The sequence below is a fragment of the Myotis davidii genome, unplaced genomic scaffold (genome assembly GCF_000327345.1).
Source record: "Myotis davidii unplaced genomic scaffold, ASM32734v1 scaffold370, whole genome shotgun sequence".
Taxonomy (NCBI): domain Eukaryota; kingdom Metazoa; phylum Chordata; class Mammalia; order Chiroptera; family Vespertilionidae; genus Myotis; species Myotis davidii.
Window position 1 is genome coordinate 17158211 of NW_006288615.1, and position 17219 is coordinate 17175429.

The following is a 17219-nucleotide window of genomic DNA, read 5'->3' on the forward strand; positions in this document are numbered from 1 at the left end:
TGGGCCGCGCACACAGATGGCAGGCAGGCGGCTTCTGGGGTAGCACACGGGCACCTGGATGGCGGCTCGTGCTGGCCTGCCCTTCCTGCAGTATGCAAATTAGCCATCTTTGTTGGCGGTTAATTTGCATATCGTGCTGATTAGCCAATGGGAGGCGTAGCGAAGATATAGTCAATTACCATGTTTGTCTATTATTAGATAGGATATGTATCACATTTTATTGGTCCATTTATCAGTTGATGCACATTTGAGCTTTTCCCATATTTTGGCTATTGTGAGTAATACTGCTATGAACATCCCTGTATACGTTTTTGCTTGAATATCTGTATTTAAACCTTCAGGATATATACAGACCTAGAAATGGAAATGCTTGGTCATTATGAACCTTTCTTTACACCAAACAGATTCCCTAAGCAAAGTCTGTCCATCCACCAACACAGAACGAGTTTGTGGCTAAGTGTCTAGGAATTCAGTAAACCTCGATCCATGTGGTGATGATAACCACAATAATGGAAAGCATCTGCAGGCCAGTGTGCTAAAGCAACAAGAAACAGAAGCAGAGAGAGCTACAAGAAAGATCACGCTGCAGCATAACTGAAGCCCAAATGGGACTTACTTTGAATCAAGTAAACCTTAGTGGGCAAGTAGCTGACACATAACGAATCAAAAAATAGACACATTAGCATCTGGGCTGGAAAAAACATGACGCATTCACATTACTTTTTCAGCAAACAGATCGTACAGCCATACATTTATTTGTGCCTACTTCTTTTAAATGAATAGCCAAGAGAGATAAATAAAAAATTCAGAGGTAACAGTGCAGACAGCAGACAACTTAATTTTTTTAAAATGGCTATTATTAATAGCCTCAGTTATTAAAGAAGATAAAACTAAAATGGAATACTATAAAAAATAATAAAAAAGAAGTTTAGCCCAGCTGGCATGGCTCGGTGGTTGAGCATCAATCCATGAACCAGGAGGGCACAGTTCGATTCCCGGTCATGCCCAGGTTTCGGGCTCAATCCCCGGTGGGGGGGCATGCAGGAGGCAGCTGATCAATGATTCTCATCACCGATGTTTCTACTTCTTTCTCCCTCTCCCTTCCTCTGCGAAATCAATAAAAATATCTTTTAAAAAATAAGTTTATAATGAGATAGTGAAACTAAAAGGTCAACAGAAGGGCTGGTAATTTAAAGTCAAGGAAATCTCACAGAGTAGAATAAAAAGTTAAACAGATTTAAAAAAAAAAAAAAAACAGGAGAAAAAAAGATATGAAAAAAGAGAGGATCATATCACAAAGCCCAGTATCCTCCAAATATGACCACTGGAAGAAAGTATCAAGGTCCAGCCCAACAGAAAGGCCCACACCAAGTCACATTATTATGAAATTTCTGAATATAGCTGAAAAAATGATTGTAAAAGCTTACAAATAAGACTGGTCACATACAAAGAAATGGGAATTGGAATAAGCATAAGTATTCTCAATAGGAACAGTAAGAAAGATGTCAGCAAAAATAGTGGAGAAAGGAGCTCCAAAAATTCTCTCCTCCATCAGAGCACCAGGAAAAGGGCAAAAAAATGTCAGCATCAACTTTGTTCAGCTCTGGAAATTAACCAAAGTCTTGTAGCAATCTTGGGGGCATGCAGTCAAGAAAAACAACAGTGAGATCCGTGGTGTTTTAACTGCCTTATTCCCACCCCCCTAACAATAATACTATGCAGTCAGAATGCAATCAGCAGCCCAGCAGCCACTGCATTTTTCTGACCCGATTCTGAGCTCCCAATGCAAAAAAATACTGCATGAACGTATTTCCCACTATCAGAAACATTTGTCCAAAACAATTAGAGGTGCCCTGGCCAGGTAGCTCAGTTGATTAGAGCATCCTCCTGAGACACCAAAGATTGCAGGTCAGGCACATACAGGAGTCAACCAACAAATGAATCAATGGATGGAACATCAAATCTCTCTCTCCCTTTCTCTCTCTCTAAAAATTACTAAATAAAATTTTTTAAAGAGACATAAAAGCATGGAATAGACTGTAGAATCTCAGAGGGAAGGAGGAGGTGGGTAGGTGGGTGGGAAGAGATCAACCAAAGAATTTGTATCAATATATGCATAACCCATGGACACACACACATACAACAGGGTGGTGAAGGCCTGGAGTGAGGGAAGGAGGGGGGATTAGCAGGGGTCAATGGGGGAACAAAGAGGACATAATGTAATACTTTCAACAATGAAGATTTAATTTAAAAAACAAAGAAATTAAAAAGTGATAAGACAGGAAAAAAATTAGAGATAATAAATTTTAGGCCACCTGAGGCAAACAATAGGCTAATCAAAAAGCTTAATAAGGGAAGCTAGGGAATGAGATATATAAAGGGGTTTAAAAAGCTCAGACATGTCCTGAGAATCCAGAAGGTCATCTTAATGCCTAGGGCTATGCTCGTGCTCAGGAAAAACCTGAACAGATCCCTAAGCTTTCACCTCTGACTGACCTTGAATTTCTGTATAAGCAGGACCTAAGGTTAAGCAGGGTTAACATATTCATAGTGCTGAAAGAAAAAGACTAACAACTAAGAAGTCTATATACAGCAAAATTATCCTTCAAAAATGAAGAAAAAATTAGACATTTATCTATACATATAAAAGCCTAAGCGACCGGCTGACCAGCTGACCGGCTGGTAGCTATGACGTGCAATGACCACCAGGGTGCAGACACTCAACGTACAGGCATGGAAACATGGAACAGACTAATGAATCTCAGAGGGAAGGGGGGAGGGGGGAAGGTGGAAAGAGATTAACCAAAGATCTTATTTGCATATTAGAGGCCTGGGTTCCCTCAGCCTGGCCTGCAGGGATCAGGCCAAATCTGGCTCTCTGACATCCCCCAAGGGGTCCCGGATTGCGAGAGGGCACAGGCCAGGCCGAGGGACCCCACCAGTGCACAAATCGGTGCACCAGGCCTCTAGTCTATATATGTAAAAGGCTATTATGCAAAGTGTCCCCACAGGAGTTCGACCCGGAGACTGGTCGCTGGCTATGATGTGCACTGACCACCAGGGGATGGAGCAGAGTGAAAAAAAAAAACGCAGCTGGCAGTCGGCAGCTGGGGAAGGAAGACCCTGGCTGGCAGCCATAAGGCCCGATCAGCCCTGATCGCTGGCCAGGCCTAGGGACCCTACTTGTGCACAAATTTCATGCACCGGGCCTCTAGTTCTCACATAAGCAAACATTGAGAGAGTTCACCATTGGTAGACCTGCCCTATCATAAAACATTAAAGGGGATGCTTCAGCCTGAAATGAAAGAATACTAGACAGTATATAAAATTCACGTGAAGAAATAAATACCATATATTTACCTGGAAAAGTAACTATATAGGTAAATATAAAGGATAGTATAAGTGTATTTTTTGTTTGTAAATATTTTTTTTAAATATATTTTATTGATTTTTTACAGAGAAGAAGGGAGAGGGATAGAGAGTTAGAAACATCGATGAGCGAGATCGATCAGCTGCCTCCTGCACGCCCTGCAGTGGGGATGTGCCCGCAACCAAGGTACAGGCCCTTGACCGGAATCCAACCTGGGACCCTTGAGTCCGCAGGCCGACGCTCTATCCACTGAGCCAAACCGGTTCGCTGTTTGTAAATTTTTTCTCCTATCTTATTTAAAAGATAATTGCATGCCCAGCTGGTGTGGCCCAGTGGATTAAGCATCAACCCACGTACCAAGAGGTTGCCAGGTCGATACCTGGTCAGGGCATATGCCTGGGTTGTGGGCTCGATCCCCAGTAGGGTGGATGCAGGAGACAGCCGATTAAATGTTTCTGTATCATTGATGTTTCTATCTCTCTTCCTCTCCCTTCCTTTCTCTCTCAAATTAATAAAAACATATTTTTTAAAAATAAACAAGGAGAAAATTAAAATGGTTCATCAGAAAACATTTAACAGAAAATACATCAGGAATGGAGAAATACAGAATCAAAAGAGATATAAGATACAGAGACTACATATGACAAAATGGCAAACAAATCCTATTTTAACAGTAATTAAAATAGGCCATTCAAAATAATAGTTGGAGACTTCAATGTACCAATTTTGATAATGGCTATGACAACAGAAGAACAGAAAATAGAAGATTTAAACAAGACTATACACCAACAAGACCTAACGACTATCTATGGAACATTCCATGTAACAACAGCAGAATGTACATTTTTCTCAAGTACACATGGAACACTTTCCAGGATAGAGCATTTGTTGGGCCATAAAACAAGTCTCAATAAATGTAAAAGGATTAAAATCATACAACTGTATTTCTGGCTAAAAAGCAATAAAATTAGAAATTAATAACAGAACAAAATGAGGGAAATTAACAAGCATATGCAAATTAACACACACTACTAAATAACCAATGGGTCAAAGAAGAAATCACAAGGAAATCAGAAAATATTTTGAGATGAATGAAAATGAAAACACAACATAAAAAATGTATGGGATACACAGGAGTGCCTAGAGCAGTGGTTCTCAACCTTCCTAATGCTGCAACCCTTTAATACAGTTCCTCATGTTGTGGTGACCCCCAACCATAAAATTATTGTCATTGCTACTTCATAACTATAATTTTGCTACTGTTATGAATCGTAATGTAAATATCTGATATGCAGGATGTATTTTCATTGTTACAAATTGAACATAATTAAAGCATAGTGATTAATCACAAGAACAATATGTAATTATATATGTGTTCCCCAATGGTCTTAGGCGACCCCTGTGAAAGGGTCGTTCGGCCCCAAAAGGGGTCGCGACCCACAGGTTGAGAACCGCTGGCCTAGAGGGACATTTTAGCTGTAAAATGTCTCAAATCAATAATCCAAACTTTCATCCTAAGAAACTAAAAAAGGAGCAAACTAACTCCAAAGTAAGCAAAAAGAAGAAAATAAGAAAGATTAGAGTTGAAATTAATGAAATACAGAGTTGGAAACAGTGGAGAAAAATCAACAAAATAAAGAATTAGCTTTTTGAAAAAGATTAACAAAATTTACAACTTTTAGCCAGACTGACCCCCAAAAAAGGGAGAAGACTTCTCTCTCCCTTTTCCTTCCTATCTCTGAAATCAATAAAAACATATTTTTAAATGAAAAATTTACTATCTGCATAACACTGCAAATATCCAAATATTTTAGATTTATCAAAGTGGATATTCATGATCACTGCTAAGCTGTCTGTCTCAAGGATTTACTTTAACTTGAATCATCTGAATTAGGGACCAGAACAGGAATAGACTCAAGGGATAATTCCATAATCTGTCAGAAAAATGAAGCAATGTGCTTATTAGGTATAAGGGATAGGATTTATTTCTCCTAATAATAAACTATGCCTTCTAGAAATTATGTGCATGCCTGTATATCAACTTAAAAAAATAAAAGAAAAAGCATTTACCTTCACAGTCAAATCCTCACTACCCAGTGTGACGTGGACTTGAACAGGTGGATAAACACCTTTGTCAGCATGGTATTCCATGGTTGCTCTCATTGCATTCTGAAATACATTAAGTTTATATTTAAAATACAACTTTTAAAAAACAGATAAAGTAATTATAATTTTCAACTAATATGCTACTTGAAATTTTAAAAGTTTTAATTCGATGGAAATATGCCAATGAATCATTATTCTTAGAACCATATTTAAAGAATTACTTAAAAAAAATCATGAAGTCAGACATTTTGATTTAAAGATTTCAACTAAATTCTGTAGATTTTTCAAAACCAGATGTTTTAACACTTTAAACTAGTTTACATTAAAGCAGAAAACTCTACCCAAATGTTTTTACAATTTAATAGATAACAGACAAATCTTATTTTTTGAAAACTTTCATTTATTTTTATAAGAAACATTTTATCACTAATTGCTTTAAGAAAAAAAAGTTTTCATATACTATTTACAGCAATGGTCTTATAATGATATAAACTAATCCAATTTACCATTAGTTTGAAACTAAGGACATTTACATGTAAAACTGTTTGGAACAATTTTTAAAGGATACAGCGTACAAACTGCCAACATGTCATAAGCACTAAATGGCGACATGGCGTGTAGCACTGGAGGAGAAATTGGTAAGACTCGATAAAGCCAAAAAGGCAAAAGACGGGACTGACTTTGGAAAAAGTGTGACCGGGCACACCAATCCATATTGTATCTCCCTAAGGAACAGATTCTATCATCTCTACTGAAGGCCATTTAAGATCAGGTTCCATAAGGAAGCTATTATACTGACATTATATAAACTCGCTTATATAATATGGTAGTACTTCTTTTATTAAGCATCATGGGGAACAAGATCTTTATGTTCTGAAATTTCAAGGGAAAAATTAGTTTTAATCCTTTAAGTGCCAATCATTTCTTTAATCACTCTGAAAGATTTTTAGAAGGATATTTTCTTGCTGTCTTAGAACAAAAGAGCACTCTTGAACCCTTGCTGTTCTAAGACATTATTATTATTCCATCAGTTTTTCTGTTTCAGTATATTTTCCATATGAGGCTGAAAGCCACATCTTCCCTCTTCTAATTTGCTGTTGGCTGAAGACAAGGTAACTAAAGTAAGAGAGACTACAGGCTTGACTTAGGGTGCCACTGTCAGCCTCAGGGGCCCGTACCACTTCTCATCACCCACTTTCCTGCCCACCAGCAAGTGTTATTGGGGGAAAAATGTATTCTCAACATTACTAGCATAATTTTTAGTTTTCAAAATTTGTTGTAAGGAGCAAATATAACAGCAGAAGCCCTGTACATCAATATAAATGACTTTCTCAAAAAAAAAAAAAGCATACAGCAGTAGGACTCTGGTCCTTTAAGGGTGGAAAGTTAAGAATCATTCTTCTAAGTATTTGTTATTTTTAAAAATAGAACCTTTAGGAGCACCTACACTGTGCTGACATTGTACTGGACATTTAGTATGTTGTCTCCAATCTTCATATTAACCTGGATAGTAATACCCTTGTTTTCCAGAAGAGGAAACAGGGGCTCAGAAAGGTTGAGCGACTTGGCCGAGGTCACACACATAATTAAGTGGCAGAACTGGAATTGAACCCCAGGTCTTTCTACCTCCCCAGGCTGAGCTTACCACCACACTGAGGTGCCCATCAGCGCTGTCAAAAGGCTGATCTCCAGGAATGTGACATGACGCTGAACATGATATGACATCTTTTAATTAAACTGAAGAAAACCCGGTAGAGTATTTAACTTTCAGAGCAGATTCCTAACCTCAGGAAAGGACTGATATAGGTTATGTAATACTATTTTACAAACCTTGAAAAGTTCAAACACCATGTGATAGAGGTGGGATGGTACATAAACCACTTGTATTGGCTGTCCTGGTGATTTTGCTACAGAGCAGAAGAGAAAAATATAAAAGTACAGAGAGATGTGCTTAAAGCATTTTAAAGAATATATTGTGTAGTAATGAAAAGAAAACATTTACTATGGAGGATAGCATCACTTGGGGGAGAAGTGCCACACCAGTTCTTCACTGTATTAGTGTTTGAACCCCATGCTCACTTAGATTAATACCTGACAGTGACAACGTGAGTCCTGCATAAACCAACCCTTCTTCCTATTCTTCTCTATGACGGCCAATCTTTTTAAAGGACACTCAACCTTAAGGTCCAAATCTTACTCTCCAAAAAAAAGTGTTACAGTCTATAAATTCCATGGCCCAACTTACATAAATGCATTCTCTTTTTAAACTATTTTTTAAAATGTTTCACCCAGGTGGATTGTTTCCTGTTTTATTTCAGGCATTTCCATGGATATAAATCTGAAGACAAAAAATTAAGCTAGCATCAGTTGATCCAGGGATGCTGATTTTCCATTCAACCATTTAATAGGTGCCCAGGTGAGCCTGGTGGGCAGATAGTGTGTAAAACAGAACCGTGGGCTGAGCAAAGGAATAAGGCTCACCACGCCCTAGGATTCTAGAGTAGCCAACACACTGGATTCCCTTTGAATAAAATACCCATTGGAAACATGGGTGGGACACCTGGAAACTGTCCAGAGTAGCTCAGGTTCCCAAACTATCACTGGTGCATTGTGGTTCTTATTTACTAAATGTACCATTATGGACCAAAAGCATGAATATGGCTTTAGAAAAACACCAAACAATTCTATTTTCAATTGGGTAACGTCCACTGCTGTCCAGAATACAACTTAGTAAAAACTGTTTAATTTTATTCTTCTCAAAGGGTCATGTTAACTTAGGAAATGTTTTCCCCCTTTTAAACTACCCTACCTCTAGGAAAACAGTAAGACTCAGAAATCTCCTTCCAAGGCACCTAAACCTTTTTTTTTTTTTTCCAAAAGGCACTGTCGGGTGAAGAAAAGACCATTAGAGATAAACAGATTCTCAAATAAATGAGCGTCTTTATTTCTTCTTTACACCTCTAGTCTTTCTACTTCCTCAACAGTAAATAGTGATTTACAACTCAGGAAGTAGAAATACTCTAGGGCAGTGGTTGGCAAACTCATTAGTCAACAAAGCCAAATATCAACAATACAACGACTGAAATTTCTTTTGAGAGCCAAATTTCTTAAACTTAAACTATATAGGTAGGTACATTGTTATTAACTTAATTAGGGGTACTCCTAAGGCTTAGAAAGAGCCTCACTCAAGGAGCCAAAGAGCCGCAAGTGGTTCGCGAGCCAAAGTTTGCCGACCACGGCTCTAGGGTAAACCTTACATTATTGAAGTGCATATAAAAGTCAAATGGAATTTTCTTGGCACCATTTTTTCTAACCAGAAAACCAAAAATAAGTAAAGAATCAACATTATCAATTAAAAAAATTTTTAATGGGGAAGACCAAAATGTCTTTCAGAAAGAACCGAACTATATTAAATACATACACACACACACACACACACACACACACAAATATGTTTTAACATGATTGCTCTCACTCAGCTATAGAATGAAGTTGATGAAAAGTCCTTTTATATTAAAAAAAATCTAAATTATCCTTATCATTCCTTCTCAAGTCATCAAAACAGTGATAATTGAGGAATAGAAAGCATCAGGCTTACCATTTAGTTCTTCAAGCTCTAGTTCAGGAGAGTTAATATAATACAGATCACAAAGACGCCTAGCACTTTCATAGCCATCTAGTGTGAATCAAAACAACAACAAAAAAGCATTAAATAAATTTACATCTGTTTCATGCATTAAGGTGGCAATAGGACTGACAAATGAAATTTTCAAACTTTTTTTATAGAAGAAAATATACTTTAAAAAAATCTTAGTTTTTAAATATGACAGACAAAGCCTAATAGCCATAAAGGAGAAATGACAGATACTATACCAAAAAAACAAGAAGCAAAACCCACATCTATATATATAAAAGCCTAAGAGACCGAACAACCGAAGGACTGGTCAACCAGTCGCTATGACGCACACTGACCACCAGGGGACAGTCGCTCAACACACAGGATGGGGCTCCCTCCTGTCTGAATGGGCCAGTGGGGATCAGGCCGAAACTAGCTATCCAACATCCCCCAAGGGGTCCCGGATTGCCAGAGGGCACAGGCCAAGCCAAGTGGCCTCTAGTATGTGGTATAAACAGAAAAAAGTGTGGAAAGATGCAAACCAATTATAAATTATGGCTCCTAGACAGAGAATTAGAAAGGGGAAAGAGGATTAACATTTTTGAAATTGGCCAGTGGGGATCAGGCCGAAACTAGCTATGCAACATCCCCCAAGGGGTCCCGGATTGCCAGAGGGCACAGGCCAGGCCAAGTGGCCTCTAGTATGTGGTATAAACAGAAAAAAGTGTGGAAAGATGCAAACCAATTATAAATTATGGCTCCTAGACAGAGAATTAGAAAGGGGAAAGAGGATTAACATTTTTGAAGTGAAACAGATACCCACACAGTATCACCATACTTTACCTAACAGAGCATCGGATAAACAAATATCCTGTACATAAAGCACAATTAACATTATAAAGTTATTTGCAAACCCATATATTCACTCCTAACATTTTTACCTCAGGATATAAGTAGCTGTTTTAATATCGAGAACTAGCACTCAACAATTTTGATTCCTACATCCTTTCTGAAAGGAGAAATGTAAGTATTTACCTTGAATAACTTCAACTACATTGCAGTTTGGGTTTATGCTTCCAATGTGTTTCCGGTGAGATGGGCTTCCTTTGTCTTTCCCACCAAACAATAAGGCTGTTAAGAAATGAAACATCAGAGACAAATAAAACAAACTAAAATATCCAAAGCCCATTTCCAGATTTGAAAACTGTTTCTCTAAGTGGTACTTGAACAATAGAACAAACATTTTTCTTAAACATAAACACAGTATTTTTACATTCAATAAAAACACCTCCTTTGTATAGCAGTCTATTTACTTTTCTTAATACATAAAAAAGTAAAATTAAACATTTTCCTTAAAGGGAAGTTTTCTAAATAATTTAAAATATATCAATATACTTTATTTAGCTTCTTTTCTTGACTTCCAGACACTTACAGTGCTGATTGAGTAACATTCTAATTGAAATTCGACTCATGAAGAAGCGATCCAAAAAGTACTGAACATTCTGGCTGGTGACGGGATCCACCCCGAAGCTCTCCTTGTATTCAATCACACCCTGAGCCATGGTGGGAATCACGTCATTGTGTCGGTTCCTGATCCGTATCACGGTATCTGTAAAGCTAAACAAACCTGTCTCTCAATACAGCCAAGTATTTTGACAAGTGAATTTAATACTAAAGTCTAAGTTTAACCAACTACACTAGGCAAGCAATCCCTAATTCAGCAAAAGAAGCCTCAGTGCATGCTGTCCTACACTTCTGTAAATATATTTCAGATCATTAAATACACTGAGTCTGTGACAGTGTAAGAACCTCCAAAATAAAACGTTTGAAATTTCTTGAAAGTCTTAAAAGTAAGGCTGCAACAAAACATAATCCTAAAAATACTATGGTTTTCCTTTAACCATTGTCAGCTGGGGTCATCTGAGCACTCGCTATGAGGACAGTATTCAGGGACATTCAGTCTAAGAGAAGACAGAGCACTTGCTTCTAGGGAACACATGCTCTGTAAGGAATGAAGATGAATGAGCCAATAAAGCCTGTCTGCTTTGGAACTAGTCCCTGGGGCTCAAAGAGAGAAAGAACCCCTTAGAACAGAAAAGTAGGAAAGAATTCTAATTTCACTCATCCTATAAGTTTAAAAATGGGAGAGGAAAAGTCAACTGTTATGTGAAAAGAAAAATTTTCAAATCATCTGGCCTTCCCATTTCTGTCGTTTAGAAGACATTCTTGCATGGATAATTTAAAGAACTAAATAAAAGAGAAAAAGAGTCTTAATTAGGAAGTAATAAAATCCATTTTGTAACATACCCATCAGAATTTACACTTTCGAATGAGAAACATTCAAAGTCATCATCTTGAGTACTATTAACTGATTCCAATGATGCTCTCACAACTCAAAACACTTTTGAAATTCCTAGTTTGTAATTAGCTTCAAAGCGAAACTGTTAATCCAAAATACAAACAAGAAAACTCCTCAAAAACAGCAAACATCTCATCACTTCTAGTCACCCCTTTATTAGTTTATTTCACCTTTCCCTCTTTATTTTTTTTTTTTAATCCTCACCTAAGGATACATTCTCCATTGATTTTTTTAGAGAGAGTAGAAAGGGGAGAGAGGATGGGAAGGGAGAGAGAGAGAGAGAAACACTGATGTGAGAGAAACACAGTGATTGGTTGCCTCCTGCTCATGCCCAGACTGGGGCTAGGGATTGAACCTTCAACGGAGGTTTGTGCCTTTGGCCAGGAATCAAACCAGAGACCCTTCAGTCCATGGGCTGATGCTCTAACCACTGAGCAACTGACTAGGGCATCATCTTTCTCTCCTTTTTTAAAATACAAAACAGTATTATTCCGCTTAACTCCTCTGAATGACTGTTTCCAGAAGGTTCAATAACATAATCCATGTAACATAAAAGTAACATAATGTTTACTTTTAAGACTACCTGTGTCCAAATCTGGGCCCCACCATTTGCTAGCTATTTGACCTTTATGCTACCTTAAATTAATGTCTTTGCACAGAAAGTAGTATCTCAACTAACTTGCTTTAAAGATTAAATATCATTCATGCAAAATGTGCTCCATAAGTAGGCACAGAGTACATCCTGATGTTATTTTCAGACCAAAATCATAAAACTGAAGCTTTAAAAATGAAGTGTTGCCATCACCTTTACAGACAGTCAAAGGAAATGTATTAAAGACTGAGGACAACAAAAGAGGTGGTCTCCAACTTTTGACCAACAGTCATTGGAATAAGCAGGTAACTGCCTGAGGGGACTACTTGGGTTTGCCCGTTCTGATATGTTGGTCATATTACTTACATTATCTTACAGACAACAGGTCATAAACCAGAGACCCACAGACATTTTTTGAAGGCCTTCAGTATTTTTAAAAATTTTTAATTAGTTGTCTATCATTCAAAATTGGGAGATTTTACATTAAAAATCTAGATGTGTGCCTGGTGTGGCTCCGTAGTTAGAGCACTGGCCCATGCCCCGAAGTGTTGCTGGTTCGATTACCAGGCAAAGACACATACCTGAGTTGCAGGTTTGATTCCCAGCCCAGTCCGGAGTATGCGGGAGGCAACCAAAAAAAGTGTCTCTCATCTCTCTCTCTCTCTCTCTCTCTCTCTCTCTCTCTCTCTCCCCTCCCACTCCCATCCCTCTCTTCCACCACTCTCTCTAAGAATCAATGGAAAAAATATCATCAGGGGAAGATTAACAAAAAAATCTAGACTTGTGACTTTTCTTTAAACACACAAAAACCTTAAATGATCTGGGTGGCATTTTGGTATGGCAATGGTGGGCTGGAGCTGAGGGTGGCTGTCTTACATACATGCGCTCTCCAGGTGAAAAGTCCTCACCTTCCATCAGGCAGCACCGAGGCCACATCTAGATATCTGTTGACCACCACACTTGAGCTGTGTTTTTTCTTACACTAGAGATCAGAGGAGCGTGAAGCATTTCTTGTTCCCAGTACTTTATGTTACTTGCCTTGCCCGTGTGGGCTGCTTTAGATAAATATACTGCCACATGTTCCACTACAGTGGGAAACTAAAAGTTAATCAATTTATATTTTTATATGATGTTTAAAGGGTACAAAAATTATGTTCAGAATTAGGTCAAGATAGTATACTTACTCATAAATAGCTTTAGCATCTTCAGCACTTTTGTCCTTAAAATCAAGAAGTTCCTGAAGACTCTGGATATACCTAAAATACAAATCAACAGGGTAAACTTGTTCTTTCACACTTTGAGAGTTCAATATTGTGAAAATGCTCAAAAGGGATTTTTAACATTTATTTTTTAATTTAGTATAGTGCTCTAAATTATGGTTGAAGTGGGATTTTTATACATAATCACATTTGAGCAAAGTTCCTGGCACAAACTAGCAGGATGTGCACATTTTCTCCTAAAAGCATAGGTTACATTTGACTGAAGAACTAAGATTTCCTACCTCTTCTATTTTTTTAAACTTCTATACTCTAAAATAGCTATCTTTAATAAAGAGCTTCTTTAATTTTTTTATTCATTTTTTCAGAGAGAGACGGAGAGGGATAGAGAGATAGAAACAGCAATGAGAGAGGAACATCAATCAGCTGCCTCCTACATGCCCCCTACTGGGGATCGAGCCTGCAAACCCAACATGGAATCAAACTAGGAATCGAACTAGTGATTCTTGGTTCATGGGTTGACACTCAACCACTGAGCCACACCAGCCGAGCTGAAATAGCTTTTAAACTTCCTAAACTTACCACTGTAAATTACAGTATAAATGATGATTGTCATGAGAACTGTGTTTATAACCAATAACTATGTGATCATGGGCAAATGCCTTGTCTTAGCCTCAGTTAAATGCAGAGCCCAGTCTATCTTGGCCTAAGAGTCTAACTTAAAGGTCTGTGTTTTAAACCTTAATTTTAGATGTCCATGTCCAATCAACAAATATTTGTTAAAAGCCTACAATTTATACCACCTAGTTCTTTTAAACAGAACTGAACAAAAACAAAAGTCATGAGAATGTAGGTTTTAATTTATCTAACATCTCAAGGTAGTAAATTACCTGTTAAGGAAGGAGCCAAATAAAGGAAGTCCAAATGACTTTCTCAAGGTCATACCACCAAGCACAAAGGCAGTGCAGGGCCAGAGCTAAAATAGCCTGTTATCATTCAATGACCTTCATGAGTATAAGGTCTGTTTAACTGCCCTAACTCAGCAGACGTGGGGAGAGGAGTGGGGAGGAGGGAATTAAAGTGTTTTTAAAATCTGCAAATCCATATGTTGGTTTGGAAAGCTGTTGTTGACAAACAACTTGCCTCTCTACATTCCAGAGTTAAGTGACTCTGATACCGGCAGGTTTCCTTTAACTATTAATTTTCTCTTCATTGTCAAGAAAAACTGTGCTCTTTTATTCAAGAGAGATCTGAATACTCACAACATGTTAGGCACAGATCAGATTTTAAATTGCAACATATGCTATTTTTTAATGAAGAATTTAAAAAAAACACACAGGAATAAGCTTCCAGAGAAAAGTATCTTCTCTTTCACTTATTATTTTAAATTGATGTTAGATCAGCTTCTTGCACAAACTGTACTGCCTACCAAAGGAAAGCAAGGATCTCCATGAATCATTATTGGGAAATGTCTTGCAGCTAAATTTTTTTTCCAATTAAACTGAACTCTGACAGACTCTTTTGTTTGAAACGTTCAGTGATTAAGAGAACTATTAAGTTAATAACATTAACAAGGAAGAATGTATGTAGGTGGCCACGTATGGTGTACACCCTTCATAACTCTTCTGTCATTTTTTGGAAGAGAGATCAGTTTCTATACGATTCCAATAACTTCTAATTGTTTTTTAAATAAAAAAGATTTTAACTTGTGTGACATATACTTCAATAAAATAAATTCAGTTTATAATAATATATGCACTTTTTAATACATTTCATCTTTCTGGCTGCAGCACAGTATAGTAGAAACAAAGAAATCCAGGTTTGAATCCCAGTTCCAGTACTAGGCAAAAAAAAAACCACAAAAAAAAAACTTCATCTGTTGGAACCTGTTTCGTCATCTGTAAAATGGAGATAATAATGACTACTCGGCAGGGTGTGGAAAGGTTTAAAGGTGCTGTACATAAATTCCTCACTTCAACAAATGGCATATATGATTATAACATCCCTGCAGACTGAATAACATAAATCTTAAGCTTAGTGTCTGCATTTCTGTGCAGTTCTGATTGTTTTTCTCAAAACCAAGGAGTGGTAGCACCAGGACTCTACTAAAGAGCAACCTTAAGATTCTACTAAAAAGTAAAAAAAAAGAAAAAAGAAAAAAAGGATTTATTTGCTTTAACTTGAGTTTAGTCCACAACCCCACTGAAATTGCAAACACGGGACTCTTACCAGCTTTGTACCAGCTGAACTGATGGCGTCCTGAGAAGATTATCTGGGAGAAGACTTATTTCTTTCATTATATTTGCCAATCTAACAGGCAACTCTTGCCGCAGGAACATAAATGAGGTCTTTTCACAAGCATTCACAGATCCTGAAACCAGACACGGTGGGAACAGCAGTAAGTGGAAGCCATAAGGCAGCAGAAGCCAAGAGGCAGGGAGAAACACAGAGGGAGTTACTTGGCCAGAAACATCAGAGCGGTAGCATCACCATAATGACAGGGTAAGTAAAGGCGGGCGAGGGATGAGATAACCCAGTCTCTAGGGCATCCGGAATAAACCTTCCAATTCCTGACATTCCAATGGCTATGTAGAGCAATGAAGAAACTTTCCTGTCTCCATTATTTGCATCCTTACTGTAATTTCCTGTCTTAGAACAAATGCAACCTGAGCAAGTCTGAGCAAGGTGAGGAGTCTAATTAACAGGACCTGCAAAGCCTACCCTATATAAACTGCTGCCGCCATCATTTACAACGTGTTTCCTACGTCTTGGTTTATGAGAAGTGAATACCTGTCTAAGAAACAGAAAATCTTGTCAGACGCACAGGAACCACTATACTAATTAGAGAAATTCTGTCATGTGCATGGGAACTACTACACTAATTACTATAACCAAAGAGCAGATGTAGAGAAGGGCTTTCAGGCAACAAAGAGCAAAAACATACCAATGCCTGTTCAGCAACCGCCTTCCAGTTTCTCCCCCAGCAGGTCCTATTCAATTGTCTAATGCCAGGAGAGCAGCCTGCTCATTCCTCCACTCCTCTATCAGGGTACTGAGCAGGCCCACTGTAGAACGTCCCCTGGCAAGCAGTTCCATTTTAAATGAAACTGCAGAGTTAGATCACGTCAGCAATGCATCTGAAAGTCACTAATTTATAATCTTGCTATTTCCACAAGAGAGGACCTTAGCAGAAATTAGGTTGTCAACAGCAGGAACGATGGTATTAAAGGAACACATTTTCTTGTGAAAGTTGAAAGGGATACTTGTAAACAAGGCCAACTTGACCCCTTAACCACACTAGGGACATTTTAATATAAAAACAAAATCCGAGGACGTGAGCCCCCAAAAGTTGCCCCTGTAAACCACAACTTGGAGATAAAGTTGCCGGCCATGCTGGTATCTTGCAAGCCCACTCGTGATCCGTTCATGACCTAATAGCACTCACAATGCAGGAGATAACTGTTTTGCTTAAATTTTAGGACTTCATTAGCGTGTATCAGAGTTTTTTCCCTTTTCCCCTCAACACCCCCCATAATGAGAAGTCAAAGAGCCTAACTTTGCAATTCCTCTGTAATCTGTTGTATCCTTTCTAGAAAACAAATAAAACAAACAAACAAAAAACCACCCAGCAGAGGAAGAGGAAGGTGGCAGTCGCTTCCAGGGGGTGAACTGTGCATCTTGCACTCGTGCACTTCACACGTGCTCAGGACTTATTTGCTGCTGATGACATGAACAGGCTATTGGAGGAAACACGCAAGCCAGGGACAAGGAAAACATTCCATGAGACACTGGGCCAGTTATAACCTGCTTCCCCTACCGCCAGGCCAGTTTTATGCAATCATCATACGAAAGTGGGCATGTATCCTCACTCTGCACTGTGTGCCACGACCCCCGGAGGTGCCCTCTCCCAGAAGCCCGGGTCGGGAGGGGCCTGGCCGCCGGCGCGGACCTGCACACGT

At 38.4% G+C, this 17219-nt stretch overlaps 1 protein-coding gene across 4 annotated transcripts in view; it reads right to left on the reverse strand.

Moving 5' to 3' along the window:
* The window catches only part of PDK1 (pyruvate dehydrogenase kinase 1), a 31553-nt gene extending 15898 nt beyond the window's left edge, over positions 1–15655 (reverse strand). For 3 of the 4 annotated variants that reach the window (XR_001513342.1, XM_015561982.1, XM_006760620.2), the window contains exons 1-7: positions 15490–15655; positions 13228–13299; positions 10525–10709; positions 10128–10223; positions 9075–9152; positions 7307–7383; positions 5441–5539 (exon numbers count right to left, since the gene is read on the reverse strand). Coding sequence is in view for 3 of the 4 variants with exons in the window: in XM_015561982.1 (XP_015417468.1) it covers positions 5441–5539; positions 7307–7383; positions 9075–9152; positions 10128–10223; positions 10525–10709; positions 13228–13299; positions 15490–15599 (717 nt within the window). In the remaining variant the exon portion in view is untranslated. Of the gene's footprint in view, positions 1–5440; positions 5540–7306; positions 7384–9074; positions 9153–10127; positions 10224–10524; positions 10720–13227; positions 13300–15489 lie in introns of all 4 variants that reach the window. The other variant, XM_015561983.1, reaches the window with a different exon arrangement.
* Positions 15656–17219: the final 1564 nt, after the last annotated feature.